Consider the following 16060-nt stretch of genomic DNA (forward strand, 5'->3'; position numbering starts at 1 on the left):
AATTACTGCGAATAATAAAGCTTTTAAGTTATTAATTTTATTATTAAGTAAAAATTATTAATATTCGTATAGATTACCTAAGGATGCACCGAAGGAGCTAGTGCGCAAGCACTATAAAGTGTAAAGATTAATAGGATCGGAACGATAAAGTCCGTAGGTCCGTTATTCTTAGGGGTATTCGTAGCGCGACACGCCCCTACTATATTAATATAGAGAATCACTTAGAAATATACTTAAAAAAACAAGTAATAAATAAATAATAAAATAGTTATAATCATTTAAATACTAAAGACTTAAAACCTTATTATAATAAGAATTCGTAAAGGCTTATCGTGTAATAATAAAACACTACCTAAACCTCGAGCAGGTATTCGAGGATTAAGACTTAGAGTTTTTTATTTAAAACGGTATTAAGATCGGTACTACGCGCCGCTTTGTGCGTGATATCGGCAAATAAATAAACTAGCGTACCGAAGAATAAGCTTAAAAGATATAAAATATCCTTTTTTATAATAAATTAAAATATATTTATAGTTTTTTAATAATAATTCCTATATTTCGAAAATAACCTTTCGTACTCGACTCCCGCGCGCTTATAGTTTTAACACACCACTTTAAAAAACCGGTAAAGTCTTACTAAAGCAAATTATTTTATTAATATCGCTTAATAAAGTGCTTTAACTTCGCGAAAAACTCCTTAATCGGATTAAAGTCGAGTGAATAAAGCGGTAGGTAAAGCAGCTTTACGCCGGCATAGGCGTATAGCGATTAAATACGGTTAAAATAATAAAAAGTAGCATTATTTATTACGAGTACGAATCTAGGCTCCGGCCATCTCCCGCAATATAGGAGCAGCTCCTCAAGAAAGTCTTCAAAGACCGCAGTATCGGTAGTTCCTTGGAAAACTCGCGAATAGAGAGTTCCGTCCTGCGTATACGCAGGAAGAATTTAATATCGTCGATCCCGTGTTACGACCTGACCTAATCATACGACCCAGACCCACCTTTACGGAACGGCTTAACAATGCCCCGCGGCGCGTACCAGCTAAATGAACCCAAACAAGTCCCTCTACGACCAACGCACGCAACCAACACAAAGCCAGAAACACCAGCACGCAGCCAGGACAACCACCGAATGGTTGCAGCATGCTTCGAGCAGCATGGGACGCACCCAGGAGCCACCACAACGAGCAGCTACGTCACGTGACCATGGATCAGAAGGATCACGACGCGCCCAGTGATCCAGGAGCGACGAGATCACGAAGATCGCAGTGATCCCCGCGGGACGAAACCGCAGGGGACGGGATCAATGAAGAAGAGATTGGATATATAGTTATGAACGTTTTCTATGTATTTCATATAGACACTCTCTACTTCAGTGATCAATCTAAGCATTAATTTTCACCCATTGATGAGGCACATGCCTTGACGACCTATTGTGATACTGTAAGCTACGCTCCAGCACTTGTTCAAGACTCGGTTACTCTATTGCTCTACTGGTAGTGTGATTCTATCACCCGTCCAGATACTCTCTCGCATTGCCAACATAAACCCGCGTACGTTCTACCAGGTTTCTATTGGACCCTTGATAGGTATCGTTACATCCCGGTGGAACTGAGCCACCTGAATAGGCGTTGTCCTTAAAGGAGACCATCTAGTTCGTTTAAAGCTAGTACGCTTATCGTATCTAGATTCGTTTATATATACTAAGTGATATAAAGAGAATGCCGAAAAGTTATATAAATAAAAGTTTCGTAGGTCGGCATTTTATTTTTACGCTACGCGACGAGCGACTTTTTTTATTTAGCCGGCCGATATTAAGGCACGGTTAATACTCGAAATCGTTACGAACGTTTTAAACTCGTTTTAAAAGAATACGACTATCTCGTTACGGTATATTTCCGGCTTTTTAATTAATCGGTTATATAATACACGAAGTATAAAAGGTGTAATACTCCTAGGTCGGCCGACGCTGTTCGAAAGAGCTTTTATAAAACCGAAATATCGGAAATTCGATTATATCCTACGAATCGAGCGCTTATTATATTTAATAGTTTTAAGTATTTCGTTATTAATATACTTTTTATTTAAGATTATATAATTAAGCTGCTCGTATATAGTATTAATGAAATTAAGTGCTATAATTAATATCGTTTAATTAATCCGTTCGCGAATTTATAAATAAACGTAACGATAATTAATATATATATAGCTTAAAAATAAGAGGCTCGGCTTAACCTCGGAAGCTTATAGCGAGGAGTGTATAACCCACTAGCTATTTAATTACTACTTAATTATATTCGTTCCTTTACTTAGTTACACTAGATTAGTTAGCGCTATTATTAGGATAAGAAGCCGAAAGTACTTTATTAGCAGTTTTCATTAAAAACTATAAATAATTTAAAAGAAAACTTATTAAGCGAGAGGGTTACATATATATATTTAATATATATAATAAATCAGCTCGACTATTTAATACTATATAATTATCGGATTATATAATTAAATTAGTAAACTAAGCTATAAATAAGAAGCGTCGAATTCGAAGTACTCTATTTCCTCCTTTTATAGCTCCCTCGAATATTTATTAATATAAAAATATTATATAATTACACGATACTTTAATAATAGCGCTGGCTAGTTAAGTACGTACCCCGAGCGAGCGGAAGTATTACGTTAATTATATAAAATACCTGTTAGCGCTAAGCTTAATGTAGATCGATTTTAATAGATAGTTTAATCTTAAAAAGCGGAAACCGATTTCGAATTCGACTGTACAAACGTGGGTCTTCTAGTACTATATACGATGATAAGCTCCGGCGTTTATTTCTAGAATTTCGGACGCTGTTATTAGTTATAGATAAATTAAATGTTTAGCTAGGGGCGCTGCGTTAGTGCTCTCTTAACTAGTTAATGCGATTACGTGTAAGTTCGTACGGATAAAAAAGGTGTAATTATTCCTTTAATATTCGAAGTGGCTTAAAAATATCTATGTATATATATATATTAACTAAAACTATTGTACCCGTTATATATTTAAACTATAAATACATAAAAAGGTCGAATACAGCTAAGAAATTACAGTGCTTTAAAGCTTCGCGACGAGTTCCTCGTGTTTACAGCTGCCGACCCCGTAAACGATTTACATACCATGCTTAGCACGTGAATAGTATCCTTTCGCGGCTTCGCCTTTGCCCTGCTTTTTAAGCAAGTCCCCGAAGTTTTTTAAGGTATTGAGTGCCGGAGGATAAGTTTTCACTATATCGTTTCCTAATGCTTTTTCGTACCCTTTAAGCGCCCGTTGGTACATGGCCTCGGCCTCGCTTAGCCGGCCTTGGGAGGCGTAGAGAATCCCCAGATTGTTAACTGTGTCGAGCGTCGACGTGTAGTCCGCTTCTAGTTCTTAGGCTTGCTCATGGCCACCCCGCATAGTCCAAGAACTCCCGCAAGCCCCCACGTTGTACCACCAGAGCCCCATTACGACCCAATGATTCGGTGGGGCGAAGGAGCAGACCCAGCGGAGGACATGTTATTGTGGGCTGCCAATTTTGGATCTGTTGCTATATCTGCCGAAGGTGGACTCAAGGCCTAAATTTGACCCATTTTGCAGCTTATGTAAACATGTGGAGCAAGCGTGCAAATGTACGGCTGCCTAAACAGGTGAACAGCAGCTACACCTTGCTTGGCCCGCTTTTTAGCGGTTGCTAAGATTAGGATTCGTTCCAAGGCAACGTCTAGAGGTGTACCGAACCCCAAAAATGAGCATGGTTATTGTTGAATGGGCTTTCGTACGTACGTACAGGTTCCGGGTTTAATCGGGGTTCAATCGTTATATTCTGTTGTTTATGTTTATTTTCAGTGCTAGCTGCGAGGGGCATCGCATACCCCTCTTCATGAAACGGAAAAGGGGTTCGTGCGCGTAGGCACGTGATACCCCTTTTGGAGTAATATGGACAGCTTTAGTTCCAGCTGTTCCAACAGGAAACGTTGCCTATATTAATGGTTTGGCGCTCTTGGCCCGTCTCGGCGTCCTAGAGCTTGACCGTGTGGTCGGACGACGCCGACGCCACGAGCTGGCTGTCGTGCGAGAACACCACCGAGTAGACCGAACCGCTGTGGCCCTTGAGCGTTTGGCGGCAATTATTTCACTTGTCGTCTACTACTGGCTGGTGTAAGATCTATTGTGGTATAAGATTTTGAAATGTAGCACGGATTACGCTCTGTTTCGGGGCGAAGAGGAGGCCAGATGAATAGATCTGACTCGGGGCAACAAGAATAACAGAACCGTTAGCCAGAATAAAACGGTTCGCATCGTCGAAGAAAGCGTCGAGTTGTTTAGCAAGACTTGACTTAAACGGATGTCAGTTACTTAACGAAACGAACTGATTCCTAACTTACAGTAAGGCCCCTGATCGTGGCTAGAATCTCTAGGCTTTCCGAAACTCTATTCATTAGACTAAGCGCTTCCAGCCAGTGCAGGAAGTGGCGGGTCAAGAAGTTATGCACCTCGTCGCCATCGCAGAGCTGTGTGCCTGAATGCTCTAGGTGGTAAACCCAGTAGCGGCAGGCATACTATACCTCTAGTCGTAAATGTTTCTTGATCCGCTTAGGATCGATCTTTGAAAGTGTAGTTCCTGTGCTTGGACCTGACAGATATCCGTCCGCAGCGAGTTATTCATAACTCGTAGAGATTCTGTGGCTAGCCGACGGTGGACCTCTTTTTCGTCAATCCAGAACTCGTTCTTATCTCGCTTCTCCGAGTCGAGAAGGAAGTCGCGGAATGACAAATGTAGCAGTCGGATCGGCTGTTCGGATAAAGAGGGGATACTGAGCACAGAATAAAGCAGGTCCAGGTTATCTAGGATATCGCCCGAAGTCGTATGGAGCAACTGGGCCAAGGCAGCGGCAGATAGTGGGCTGGCAAGCACCACTATCGCACCGACGATAGTACGGAAATGTCCCAAGGTGTCACGGGCGGTACAGGCGGATAGGATAGGCACGGTGACAACAGGTTTTATTACTACAGTCTGTCTAGTTGCGGTAACAAATAAGACAAGGACGTAGCTCAAAGAGCTACAATACAGGATCCGAGACCAGGGCAGTATCTATAGCTATCAAGGAAAACTCTAACTGTTTAACCTTTTATACGTTCCATCTCTATTCCACGCAAACCAACGCGTACGTAAACCTTCCCAGCAGGCGCGAACCTTCTCAGTGGTCCAGCGCCGTGACAGTACTCCCTCCTTCAGGCGGAGCTCCGTCGACGCGATCAGGCAGGTCCGGGCTTGTTTGGGTAGCGGCGGTGGAAGTTAGCGATGACTTCAGCGGCGTTTTCCAGGTAGGCGGCAGTCTCTTCCGTAGGGTTGTCGTAACCCGCCCACTTGATCGTATACTTCAAACGGGGCTTGCCTCCGCGGCGGTCCCAACGGGAATCCAGGATCTCTTCTACTTCCCACTCTTCTATTCCTTCGACTTGGACAGGAGGCGGGGGCTCTTGACGTTGTCCAGGTAGGGGGTCAGTAGCAGCAGGTCGCAGCAGGCTAATGTGAAATACAGGGTGATTCTTTATCGAAGCAGGTAGTTCAAGCTTATACGCGTAAGGGCTAATCACCTTTAAGACTTTAAACGGTCCTAGGTGCTTCCAGTCAAGCTTCTTCTGGGGACGTAGGGTGCGGATATTCCGGGAGTCTAGCCATACCAGTTGGCCTTCGTAATAACGGCGGGCTGGTATTCTTTTCCGGTTGGCGTACTCCTCGTGGCGGGCTTGAGCTATACAGATCTCGGCCCTCAGGTGTTCGTGGACGGTTTCCATCTTCGTAGCTAGTTCATCGGCGTCCTTGACGGCGATCTTGCGGTTCGGGGCAACGGGTTCAAATCCGAATCGGGGGTGGAAGCCGTAATTGGCGAAGAACGGGGTCGTACCAAGAGTCTCATTAACGGCGTTATTAATAGCAAACTCGGCCAAGGGTAGCCATCTCACCCAGTCGTCTTGTAGGTAGGATACTTGTCCTCGTAGGTACTGCTCCAGGATGGCATTAGATATCTCAGTCTGTCCGTCGGTCTCAGGGTGGAATGCGGTCGACAACAGTGACGTGATTCCCAGGCGTTTAGTCAAGTGTTTCCAGAAGTCTGATACAAATTTCGGTCCTCGATCGGATACGACGGTCTTCGGTAAACCATGCAGCTTCCAAATATAGTCGAGCGACCTCTTCGGAGTTGCAGGTATCCTTACAGTGTAGAAAATGCTTCATCTTAGTCAGGCGGTCGACTATAACTAAGACAGCGTCATATTCGTAGCTGTCGGGCAGGTGTGTGATGAAATCTATCGATATATCTTGCCAGGCTCGTTGCGGAATAGGGAGGGGGTCGAAGGACTCCTTGGCGGCCCTCGCGGGAGCTGGTAGTCCTCTTGCAGGTGTGACAGTTCTTTACCCACGTCTCGACGTAGGCTAGCATTCTAGGCCAGTAGTATTCTCGGGATAGGGCTTCGTAAGTGCGAGCACGCCCCATATGTCCCGCGATAGGATTCGTATGATATAACTGCAGTAGTTCGGCATGCAGCTTTGGTAGGTTGGGGACGTACAGGCGATTCCGGTAGTATAGGTATTCGCCGTATAACTCACACTCCGTAAGTGTAATGCGTTTGTGACGGCTGCGTCGGGTTTTTATAGCGTCCAGTATGGATAGAAGCTCTTCGTCCTCCCGGTAGCCTGACTGGAAGAGCTCTCGGATCTGTGGGGGCAGAATAGGGGTAGCTTTCTGTTCGGGCGTCGGGTCTGAAGCAGGGTTCGGGGCAGGTGCTGGTATCTTAGCAATGGATCCAGGGCGGACAGGTTCGGGGTTTTTATGTTGACGGGTCTGAGAATGGGTAATCGGGTACATCTGGATCGGTGGCTCGGTAAACCGCACCCTTTTCTTGACGGTGGTGGGCGTTTTCTTGGATTCAGGCGGCGGTGTAACCGGCGGGGTAGGGGGTAAAGACTGGCTTTCGAAGTTGTTCTTTTTCAGTACTACCTGACTCTGGTGCAGTAGTCGTTCATCCCCCTCCTTAGGTAAGTCTTCTGACCTCCTGGTCAGCGCGTCGGGCTTGATTCCTTGTTTCCCCGGACGGAAAACAATCTTAAAATTAAATCTGGACAGGAATTCGGACCAGCGGGCTTGTCGGCGGTTTAGTAGCTTCGTCGTTGTAAAGTATTCCAAGTTTCGATGGTCCGTAATGACTTTGATCGGTGACGACGAGCCTTCGAGTTCCGGTCTCTATTCTTCGAAGTAGCGAATGATGGCTAACAATTCCTTATCGTAAATCTCATAATTACATTCCGTCGTGGAATGTTTCTTTAAAAAGAAGGCTACGGGTCGTAGGACTCCAGAGTCGTCGTATTGGGACAGTACGCCCGCAGATACGTAATCAGACGCGTCGGTCTCCAAAATCACTTCCTTTTCCCAGTCGAAGGGGGCCAGGACGGGCGCGTTCGTAAACGCTCGTTTCAGTTCCTCGAAGGCGGTCCGGCAGGCGTCGCTCCACGCGAACTTAACTCCTTTCTTAGTCAGCGTAACCATCGGCGCAATAATCTTCGAAAAGTCCTTAATAAACCTCCGGTAGAAGTTCCCGAAGCCGATAAAGGCCTGGACATCGGTCAGGCAGGCGGGCGTGGCCCAGTCTTGGACCGTCTTGACCTTAGCAGGGTCCATCCGGATACCGTCGACGCCGACGATCATCCCTAAGAACGTAGTTTCGGTAACTGCGAATTCGCACTTCTCTAGTTTTATATACAGGCCGGCCTTCCGTAAAGCCTCGAGTACTTTTCGTACATGCTCGGTATGTTCTTTGCGTGTTTTGTTATAGATTAGGATGTCGTCCAGGTACGCGGTATAGAATAGGTCCAGGTACTCTCTCAGAGTATCGTTCATAAACCTTTGGAACGTTGCGGGCGCCCCGGTAAGTCCGAATGGCATTACCAAGGATTCGAACAATCCGAACCGGGTCCGGAACGCGGTCAGGTATTCCTCCCCGTGTCTCATCCGGATATTATTAAAAGCGGCGATAATATCGAATTTGGTAAAGAACTTCATTCCTTTCAAATTATTCAGGGACTCCTTAATCAGCGGTAGCGGGTATCGGTCTTTGACAGTAATGTTGTTCAGGCCTCGGTAGTCCACACAGAACCGGAGCCCTCCACCGGGCTTCTTAACGAACAGGACGGGTGATGCAGCAGGAGACGAGCTGGGTCGGATGAACCCTTTCTGTAGGTTTTCTTGCAGCCATTCGCGGAGGGCTGTCAGCTCGTCTCGGGACATGGGGTACAGGGGTCCGAACGGAGGAGTCTTCCCTCCTTCCAGACGGATGGTGTGATCGTAATCCCGGTGAGGGGGCAGCTTCTCTGCCTCCTTGGGTGAGAAGCCTTGCCTTGACACCTATCGTTAGGTGCGAAGCACAGTGCACTATCGTGGTATATAATTTGGAAGTTGGATCGGACAGGATAAGTGGGTTGTATAAAATGTAGACTAAGGCAACTAAATTAATTGGGATTATTAGAAACACGCCTTGCCGCCGCTATGCCAAACCATCACGACTGTAGAACCGCACGCCCATTACACTAATCCCTATGGCGCAAGCAACGCATAGGCGACTAATTTATACCAAGGGCGTACGTTAGGGTGTCGTGCCATGACGTAGATATAGTTATTTGGATTATCCGAGTTCCAAAGAGCAGCGTCCAGATATCCAGCCTGTTTAATAGAGTTCCTTTGGAGGGTGATATCGTTCGTATGCCTGGGTCCTAGGTCTTACGCTTCAAAGTAAATACCGAGGCGTTGGGCAATCTTTGTATATGGTTAATATATTTCTATTTCCTAAAAGCATTTAATTATCTTTGATTTCGTTCTCCCATTTTGCTTTTGGCCAAATTATACAGACAAGGACTTCTTCTGAGGCTGTGGTAGCGATTATGGAACCCACGGGGAACACCTTGTCAAAGTCCGTCTTTGTCGCCATCTGGGGATGAAGGAAAGGTTTGTTAGGAAGTGTTGAGCTAAAGGTCGAAGGGTGCTGCGTGAAGAGTGAGATTTGGAATAGGCAGAGGGCCGGACAGTTCAGACAGTGGGTGTTGGCTTGTTTATGTGGTTGTAGCTACGTATGCAAATGTAGGTGCCTTATTAGCCAGTACACGGAGGTTCTTTTCGACAGGCCCCGTGAAAGCTTTTGTACGTGTATTTGCTTTGTATTTATTTTGTACACGTTTGGACAATGGGTAGCCTCGAGGCCCTGCCTTTGGAGATCTTTAGGCAGAGGAATAAGGCAAAACCCTTTCCCCTGCACCTCACGGTAGTACGCGTTATGTTGGCCTATCCAGCATGACAACGTATCCCTTGATTGTAAAAGGTCGTGCGATCGGCTGCAAGAGTCGGCAGCGTCCCTTGGACGTGTAGGCAAGTCCGCTGGGATTTCAAAGGCACAGCACCAGGCCGGGAAGGTCAATATCCTCCTCCTACACCGTTGGCCCGTGACATGGCGACTTGGCGAATGCCACCTTCTAGGCTGTACGTTTACTTGTACCCGAAAATGGAGTTACGCTCGGCAGCCCCGAGACTGTAAGGGGCAGTAGTCCACCGACGCTATGCCCTTACAGCCATTCGCACAGCTCGGTTGCAGCGAATCGGTGGTCGAGGCCGCATTGATCAAGGTCGGATTTCAGCGCGGGCGATGTTTTCAGTATACACCTTACTGGAACACGTTGAAAAGGCTAAGTACGTTCGCTGGGTTGTAACCAGAAACGCCCCGGTGGATTTGGACAACCCTAGGGCCAATCGACTCTGACCTCGTCATGCTCAGGGGCCTTGGCAAGTTCCCTGGGGAGGGATATGTTCAACTGCCCGCTTATTGCTGGACCACACCCGTTGCAAAGTAATAACCTCTAAGGCGCAGCGGGCTAAGAAACAGGTTACACTGCATAACAGCGTGTCTGACGTTCTTGAGCGCAGAGATCTTGCCTCCTGTCCAAGTCGACTTTCTTAAGTTCCCCAGGTGCGTATTCGGGCAATTCATTGCTGCACAGGACTGGCCGCGCGAACTGCCCCTCCACTTCCCCTGAAGGGCGGTGTCTGGAGCAGGTGTAAATTAAAACCATGGTGGTTCTCGAGCAGCATCGCTTAAGCGGCACAACGCAGCGTGGGAGGCTTTGCTCCCACCCTGAAACATGTTAGTGCTCAAAATGTTCCCTCTCGAAGTTACGATACAGCCTGGACTACGTGAAAAAGGGCCGATGCAGCAACGCTCATCCCATGCTGACGGTTGCTGGTACCACCCTTGGGCATGTAATCCCGAATTTTGATGAGTGGTCGCTTCATCCTACGCATATCCTTGTTGTTGGTGTGACTTGCCTGTACACCTCCTTTTTGCCGATCCTGCGTGGAAAGACAAGATACTTTGGATTCCTGATGAGCTGCTTCTGCAGCGAGTAGGGACGGGACACGATCACTACTGCAGATGCGGATCCAGCCGGCTTCTGGATTCTGCGCATAAACATGCTACCCAAGTTCAGCCCAGGTGTGTTCTTCATTTAGCTGCAGGGGAATGGGAGCTTTGCCAAAGTTCTAGTGCGATCAAGAGGCTGGATTCTGCCATCATCAGCGTTGTTCCGACTCGTCGCCTTCGACTGGCCCTCGCCAACGCTCATCGCACCCGACTCTTGACTGCGCTACGCGAAACAAACCGTACATGCATATATTCCCAGCCACCAAAGTCCCCCTCACCGTTTGGCAGAAGAGGGAGGGGAGAAGGCAGAGAGCAGGACGCTAAAGCCCGATAGGGTAAACATTGCGATCGCGATGGCCGTCCTGGAGCACGTAGCTGGCGATGTAGACTCGGCCTCTACTACATGGAAACACGCCCTTGTAACCTACAAGCGCCCATGCATCCCCAGGTTACATAGAAATGGTGATTGCATACTCCGTGTACGAATTGGAGACGTGCCGGGGAGATCCTGCATAGGCCTCCTTGCTGGAGGCCAAGGCCAGACATTTGTTTGCGGCCACAGGCCACCAATACTACTTCCCCTCCCCGGAACCATCTAGCCTGACATTCTCGGTGATTGGCTTGAAGTGTCGGGTAGGGAGCGGGTTATCCGTCGATCAGATCATACAGGCCCGGCGGCTGCAATGGTCCCCTATAGGTAGCGCCCAAACCGGACACGGAAGACTGGCGGCTTCCCGTCGTGTTGTGGGTGGAGGTTGGCCACCATTCGTGTATGCACAACACCCTTGATGCATCCGACTTGTACTAGAATAGGATGTGTTGGCTGAATTTAGAGCGTCCTACACCGGAACCCTTCTGATTTGAACCGAGACGAGGATCTCCATGGTTCAGCCAGTAGGAACTCTTCGCGGGTATTGTGATACCAGACAAGACATATTTTTCTAGCCCTACGTGAAACGAACACCTAAATGGTTATAGCCCAGTACTATGGGCCAGTGCTAACCTACTTCACCCGCTGCTCGGCGGATTTCGCGTCAAATTTCGCGCCACTTTCTTGGCGCCCAAGACCCCCAGCATGGGGGTCATTGGTAACATGCCACGGCTTATTCTATAAGCGTGCGCCTGCCCCCCCTTTCTATGGGAAATATGTCGTCCAGAAAGCCATCTGCTTTAGCCCATGTCCGTACTCAATTCGAGCATACAAATGAGCCAGACAAACAACTTCCCCAGGCTCTTCGACACATCGTTATAATTACCATGCCGAGCGCTGCGATACGTGGTTCGTCCGCATCGGCCGGCGGAGAGGACCAACCCATCGCTGTTCACGCCAAAGGGGACTATATCCGCTTGTCAGATGGCCGGCAGATCTTGGACGCTTGCGGTGGTGCAGCTGTGACCTGCCTCGGACATGGAAACCAAGAGGTCATCGATGCCATAGCCATCCAGGCCAGCCAGCTGTCATATGCAACACATGGTTTCTTCGACAACGCCAGAAGGCGGGACCTTGCTGAATGGTTCATGACCACTTCTGACGGTCACTTTCGAAGAGCCTGGGTAACCAACTCTGGCCAGTGGACCTTCCTCTCTGCTTAGAGTAATTGTCTGCTGACGCTTCTCTACCTCTAGGCTCGGAAGCGATGGAGGGTGCCATGAAACTTGCCCACGAATACTTCGTATGGAAAGGAGAACCACAGCGTACTAACTGTATCTCACGTGAGGTGTGCGCCGTATATCCCCGTGTAATGAGTATCGACAGCGTCTCCAAGATGAAAGCGACGACGATTTTGTCTCGCGAAAAGCATCGGAGTTGGAAGAAGCATTCCTTACGCTTGGGCCTGAAACCGTGACGGCCTTCATTGCCGAGCCTGTCGTCGGTGCGGCTTCCGGCTGCATACCTGCGGTGCCGGGCTATTTCAAGGCTATGAAAGCTGTGTGCGACAAGCACGTTGCGATGAAGTTTGTGGATACTTGAGGACCTTTCGACCAGAGAAATCTTCCTTTTTATACATGACCACGACAGGATCATTCCTGTATCTAACTTGCTTCACCCACACTCTCTGCTCGAGTCCGGCTGTTTTTGGTACAGGGACAACGGCATCGCTCTTGGGCATCTCGGTAGGCAACTGTTTCCTAAGGTCCATCTGCCCGATGCAGTAGAGTTGCCGCTTCAAGTTTGGCATTCTGAGCTGCATAGCCCGCATCACTACCTTGGAATATGGAGGCTTCACCAACACACGCCTGGCTGTGCACGTAACGCCACCATTTGCCCGATCACAAAGATTGTTAATGGATCCGTTCTGCGGCGGCACGGTGGTGGCGTCAGAAACGACCACAAGCTGGAACAAGTCATGCGCCATGAACGGTGCTGCGCCAGAAATCCATCAGGGACTGATCCCACGGTTGCGGCGGAACAGTCGCGCGAAGGCAATCCTGGTGCAGTCCCCCATGAGTTCAGCTAGAGCCGGACCCAAACGCATAAGCTGTCCATATCGGCCTCTCTGCACCAGTTTTGCTCGCCCTACATCATGTCTTGGCCTGGTCTTTTGAAGAGGGAATTCCAGACTGCATAGGTATTTAGCGGTAGATGCATCTCAGGTACTTCCACCGTATCTGTTCTGTGAAATCAACATTAACCAACCGTAACGCACAAGTTCCAAATAGGTGCAATGCACTCCTCCACGCTACGCCCTTCACAGAACGCCCCAATACGCACGGGGAGACGTAGTCGATCTTGCTCCGATGATGATGGCTCGACTATAACGGAAACGCGGGAAGCCGGCATCGTGTTTCCCGAGGAATGGGAAGCGCAGGAAATCCTGGACGAGAAAGTCATCGGCGGGAAGTCGCACTATTTGATCGGCTGGAAACCCACTCTCGTACCGGAAATGGAAGTTAGCGCAACGCTGCTTCAAGCGTGGCGGGACGAGCTGGACAATCTGGTTCCTCCCAACCGTGGTTCTGTCTTGGAAAGCCATGTGGTGCTGCAACGGTGCGATCAGTGGCTAGGTACCATCATCGGAGAAGAAGCTGTGGACGGTGCGACTCAATATAGGGTCCAGTGGGAGCCGACCTTTGAGCCGGAGGGCAATCTGGTGAACATGGGGGAGCTGCTACAGGAGTGGAAACTAAAGTTTCGATCGCGAAGTGGGCGACTATACTCGGAAAGGAGCAGGGTGGTCCCCAGGAAGTCCGGTCGGGGTCGAAGCCCAAAGCGACGGGATAGCACCCTAAAGTAGACTCGGACCACGCCAGTGACTACGACAGCCATCGACCTCAGACCTCATAGAGACTGTCTGCGACAAGTACGACCCGGCGGATTCGGTTGACCCAAGGGGCTATCTAGAGGTATCTAAACCCTTACTCGTCGACTTTGTGGTGATTCAAGCCCCGCGGATTCGATTCCAAATGGCGACGGCAGGGCGATGTTTACAGGACCAACCTCTTCGCTTTCTTCGCATACCGCCATTTTTACTGGTTTAATTAGCGGTTTCATCTTTCGTCCCAATCCTGACTGGAAGGGACTATCTACGCTTACTCTTTTAGCACTAAGCACGGTGCCACGATAGCATTCACAGCGTAAGACCTCTTAGGTAGCCCGCAAAACGAGTAGTTTCATGGTCTCTGTCTTCACTCACGGGATCTGGACCTCCCCAGTCCTATAGTTGTTTTCGACGGAACAGGCAAATTCGGATTCCTCGGCGACAGACAGTACGGTAGTCTCGTTGTGGTAAATGCATGCTCCATGACTTTGATTCGTTTGTTCACACAAGCCTTGTTTTTTTCACTGGTTGCACCGGTCTCAATCGTATATGTCTTTGATACACGATGCATACCGATATCGGCTATCTACGAGCGAACCGAATCCAGGTGCTTCCCTTCGGGAGCTGGTACCTCGGAATAGATCAGCGCCTCTGAAGCGCTAGAATCGGTTTTCGCGCCTTCCCCCCTCCATATATCGCTTTGGATTTCCCACCTATGAGTTCATAGGCAATATCAAGTCCTTTTTCGTAACTCTCGGTTTCGCTACCACAGTCCTTTATCGTCTCTTGGTCGCCTCATCGCCACGGGCTTGTTCATTGGATTGACCAGGCAAGACATTGCTCGGGGAGAGACGTCGCGCTTCCGCTTTTGCTTACGCTCCATGTCCTGCTGCTCTTCGGCGTAGAGCTGGGTACGAAGGAAGTCGGGTACATCGTCGTGACAGTTGATAGCGTGACCTTCTTCGATGTGCCGAACAAGGCTTCGTAGATGATGAGTGCGTAGTCGATAGTGTTTGCTGTTCGCACTATCACGCCAACAATATGGTCCGAGGTGGCACGGCGGCCCTGGGCATCGCATACGCTCGTACAGTTCATTCCAGGTAGTCTGCTGGTCCGTCCTGTAGCTGCGTTGTTCGTCGGGTAAGCATTGTTTGGGTGGCAGACAATCTCCCGCGAGTAGTGGCCCCGGTGGATGCGTCGCCGGGTCTGTCAGTATCTACGTAGGTGAAGGCGATCGCGAGTCGTAGTGGCTTCCCTTCTCGAAAAGAGAGGCGCCCATGTCTGAAGCTGCTTCTCGATAAGCCTCCAGTCAATATCAAACCCGCCGAAATACTTGACGAGATCGCGCGCGGACCGATCTCGCACAGAGACTGTGATAGTCGTATCATCAATTTGCACCGAATCCTTAGCTTTTTGAGCTTGGTCTCGACCAGTCTCTCGAGCTTTGGTTGCAAGAACTTGAGCCAGTAAGCACCCGGCGCCAGCACAAGGTCTGGCTCTGTGTCCTTCAGAAGGACCCTATTGTTGTACATCACCTTGAACTCAATCGAGTAGTGAATACAGCGAGGTGGCTCGTCATCGTAGGCTTCCTCCTCTTCCCAGTCAGCAAGCTGCAGCAAGGGGAGCGTTGCTCGCTTGATGCGCAGCTGCCTGCGACCAGCGCACTGAACCGATTCATCCGACAGGAAACCCTCCGAAGGTACCAGCGACGATCGCCAGGTCTGCTGAGTATCGACTACAGCCGGAGGGGATAGACTAGCCGAGCCAAAAGCAGCACCACCATCGTCGTCGAACGAATCGTATAGATACGAATCAAACTCTTCATCCATTTTCACGGTTTTGCACTAGGGACGACAGCGCCAGTCTTGACGAAGACGGTGGCGAAACAGATTGGGCGGGAGCAGGGAGGTCCATTGTCGGACTCGAGCGAAATGAGTCACAGATGGCCCCAAAAGCAGCAAACCGCCAAATATGGCGGACGTCAGGAACGGCGTCCAGTATTGGACTTTGGATTGTATTGTTGTTGGTTTGGGGCAAACAGAAGAGCCGGAAACGATGCTAGACGCTAAGCTACATTCGGCTTTAGCCCTGTGCTGCGCTGCCACTTGGCGTCCAGCCGCCAGCACTTGTCTCACTTATTCGGCGGTCGCATCGCTGAGGGATCTCTAATAACCAGGAGCTTCTCTCTGGCATGAAATTGTAGAGGAAAAAGGGGTATTGCATACACATGATCTTGTAGGGGTTCTTGAATAGCAGGATCGATGACACGCTGGAACCTTGTCTACCATCGTAAGTCGGCATGCAGCACTACATACAGTAATCAAGCA

At 48.9% G+C, this 16060-nt stretch overlaps 4 protein-coding genes across 4 annotated transcripts; 2 read left to right on the forward strand and 2 right to left on the reverse strand.

Annotated features, from left to right (window-relative positions):
• Positions 1-4030: 4030 nt before the first annotated feature.
• Positions 4031-4678, reverse strand: PG997_000101 (uncharacterized protein; the record flags this gene model as incomplete). Its single annotated transcript, XM_066804416.1, has 4 exons — positions 4031-4120; positions 4217-4348; positions 4398-4571; positions 4646-4678. The coding sequence occupies 4 exons, from the start codon at positions 4676-4678 to the stop codon at positions 4031-4033; spliced, it is 429 nt and encodes a 142-aa protein (XP_066674189.1).
• A 7052-nt stretch (positions 4679-11730) lies between these two features.
• On the forward strand, positions 11731-12066 carry PG997_000102 (aminotransferase; the record flags this gene model as incomplete). Its single annotated transcript, XM_066804417.1, has 1 exon — positions 11731-12066. The coding sequence occupies one exon, from the start codon at positions 11731-11733 to the stop codon at positions 12064-12066; it is 336 nt and encodes a 111-aa protein (XP_066674190.1).
• A 1073-nt stretch (positions 12067-13139) lies between these two features.
• Positions 13140-13709, forward strand: PG997_000103 (uncharacterized protein; the record flags this gene model as incomplete). Its single annotated transcript, XM_066804418.1, has 1 exon — positions 13140-13709. One exon carries the CDS (start codon positions 13140-13142, stop codon positions 13707-13709), a length of 570 nt encoding a protein of 189 aa, XP_066674191.1.
• A 610-nt stretch (positions 13710-14319) lies between these two features.
• On the reverse strand, positions 14320-15562 carry PG997_000104 (uncharacterized protein; the record flags this gene model as incomplete). The annotated part of the gene is made up of 3 exons (XM_066804419.1): positions 14320-14446; positions 14501-14851; positions 15099-15562. 3 exons carry the CDS (start codon positions 15560-15562, stop codon positions 14320-14322), a joined length of 942 nt encoding a protein of 313 aa, XP_066674192.1.
• Positions 15563-16060: the final 498 nt, after the last annotated feature.

This window comes from Apiospora hydei (genome assembly GCF_038363865.1).
Source record: "Apiospora hydei strain CBS 114990 chromosome Unknown utg000002l_segment0_segment0, whole genome shotgun sequence".
NCBI lineage: Eukaryota > Fungi > Ascomycota > Sordariomycetes > Amphisphaeriales > Apiosporaceae > Apiospora > Apiospora hydei.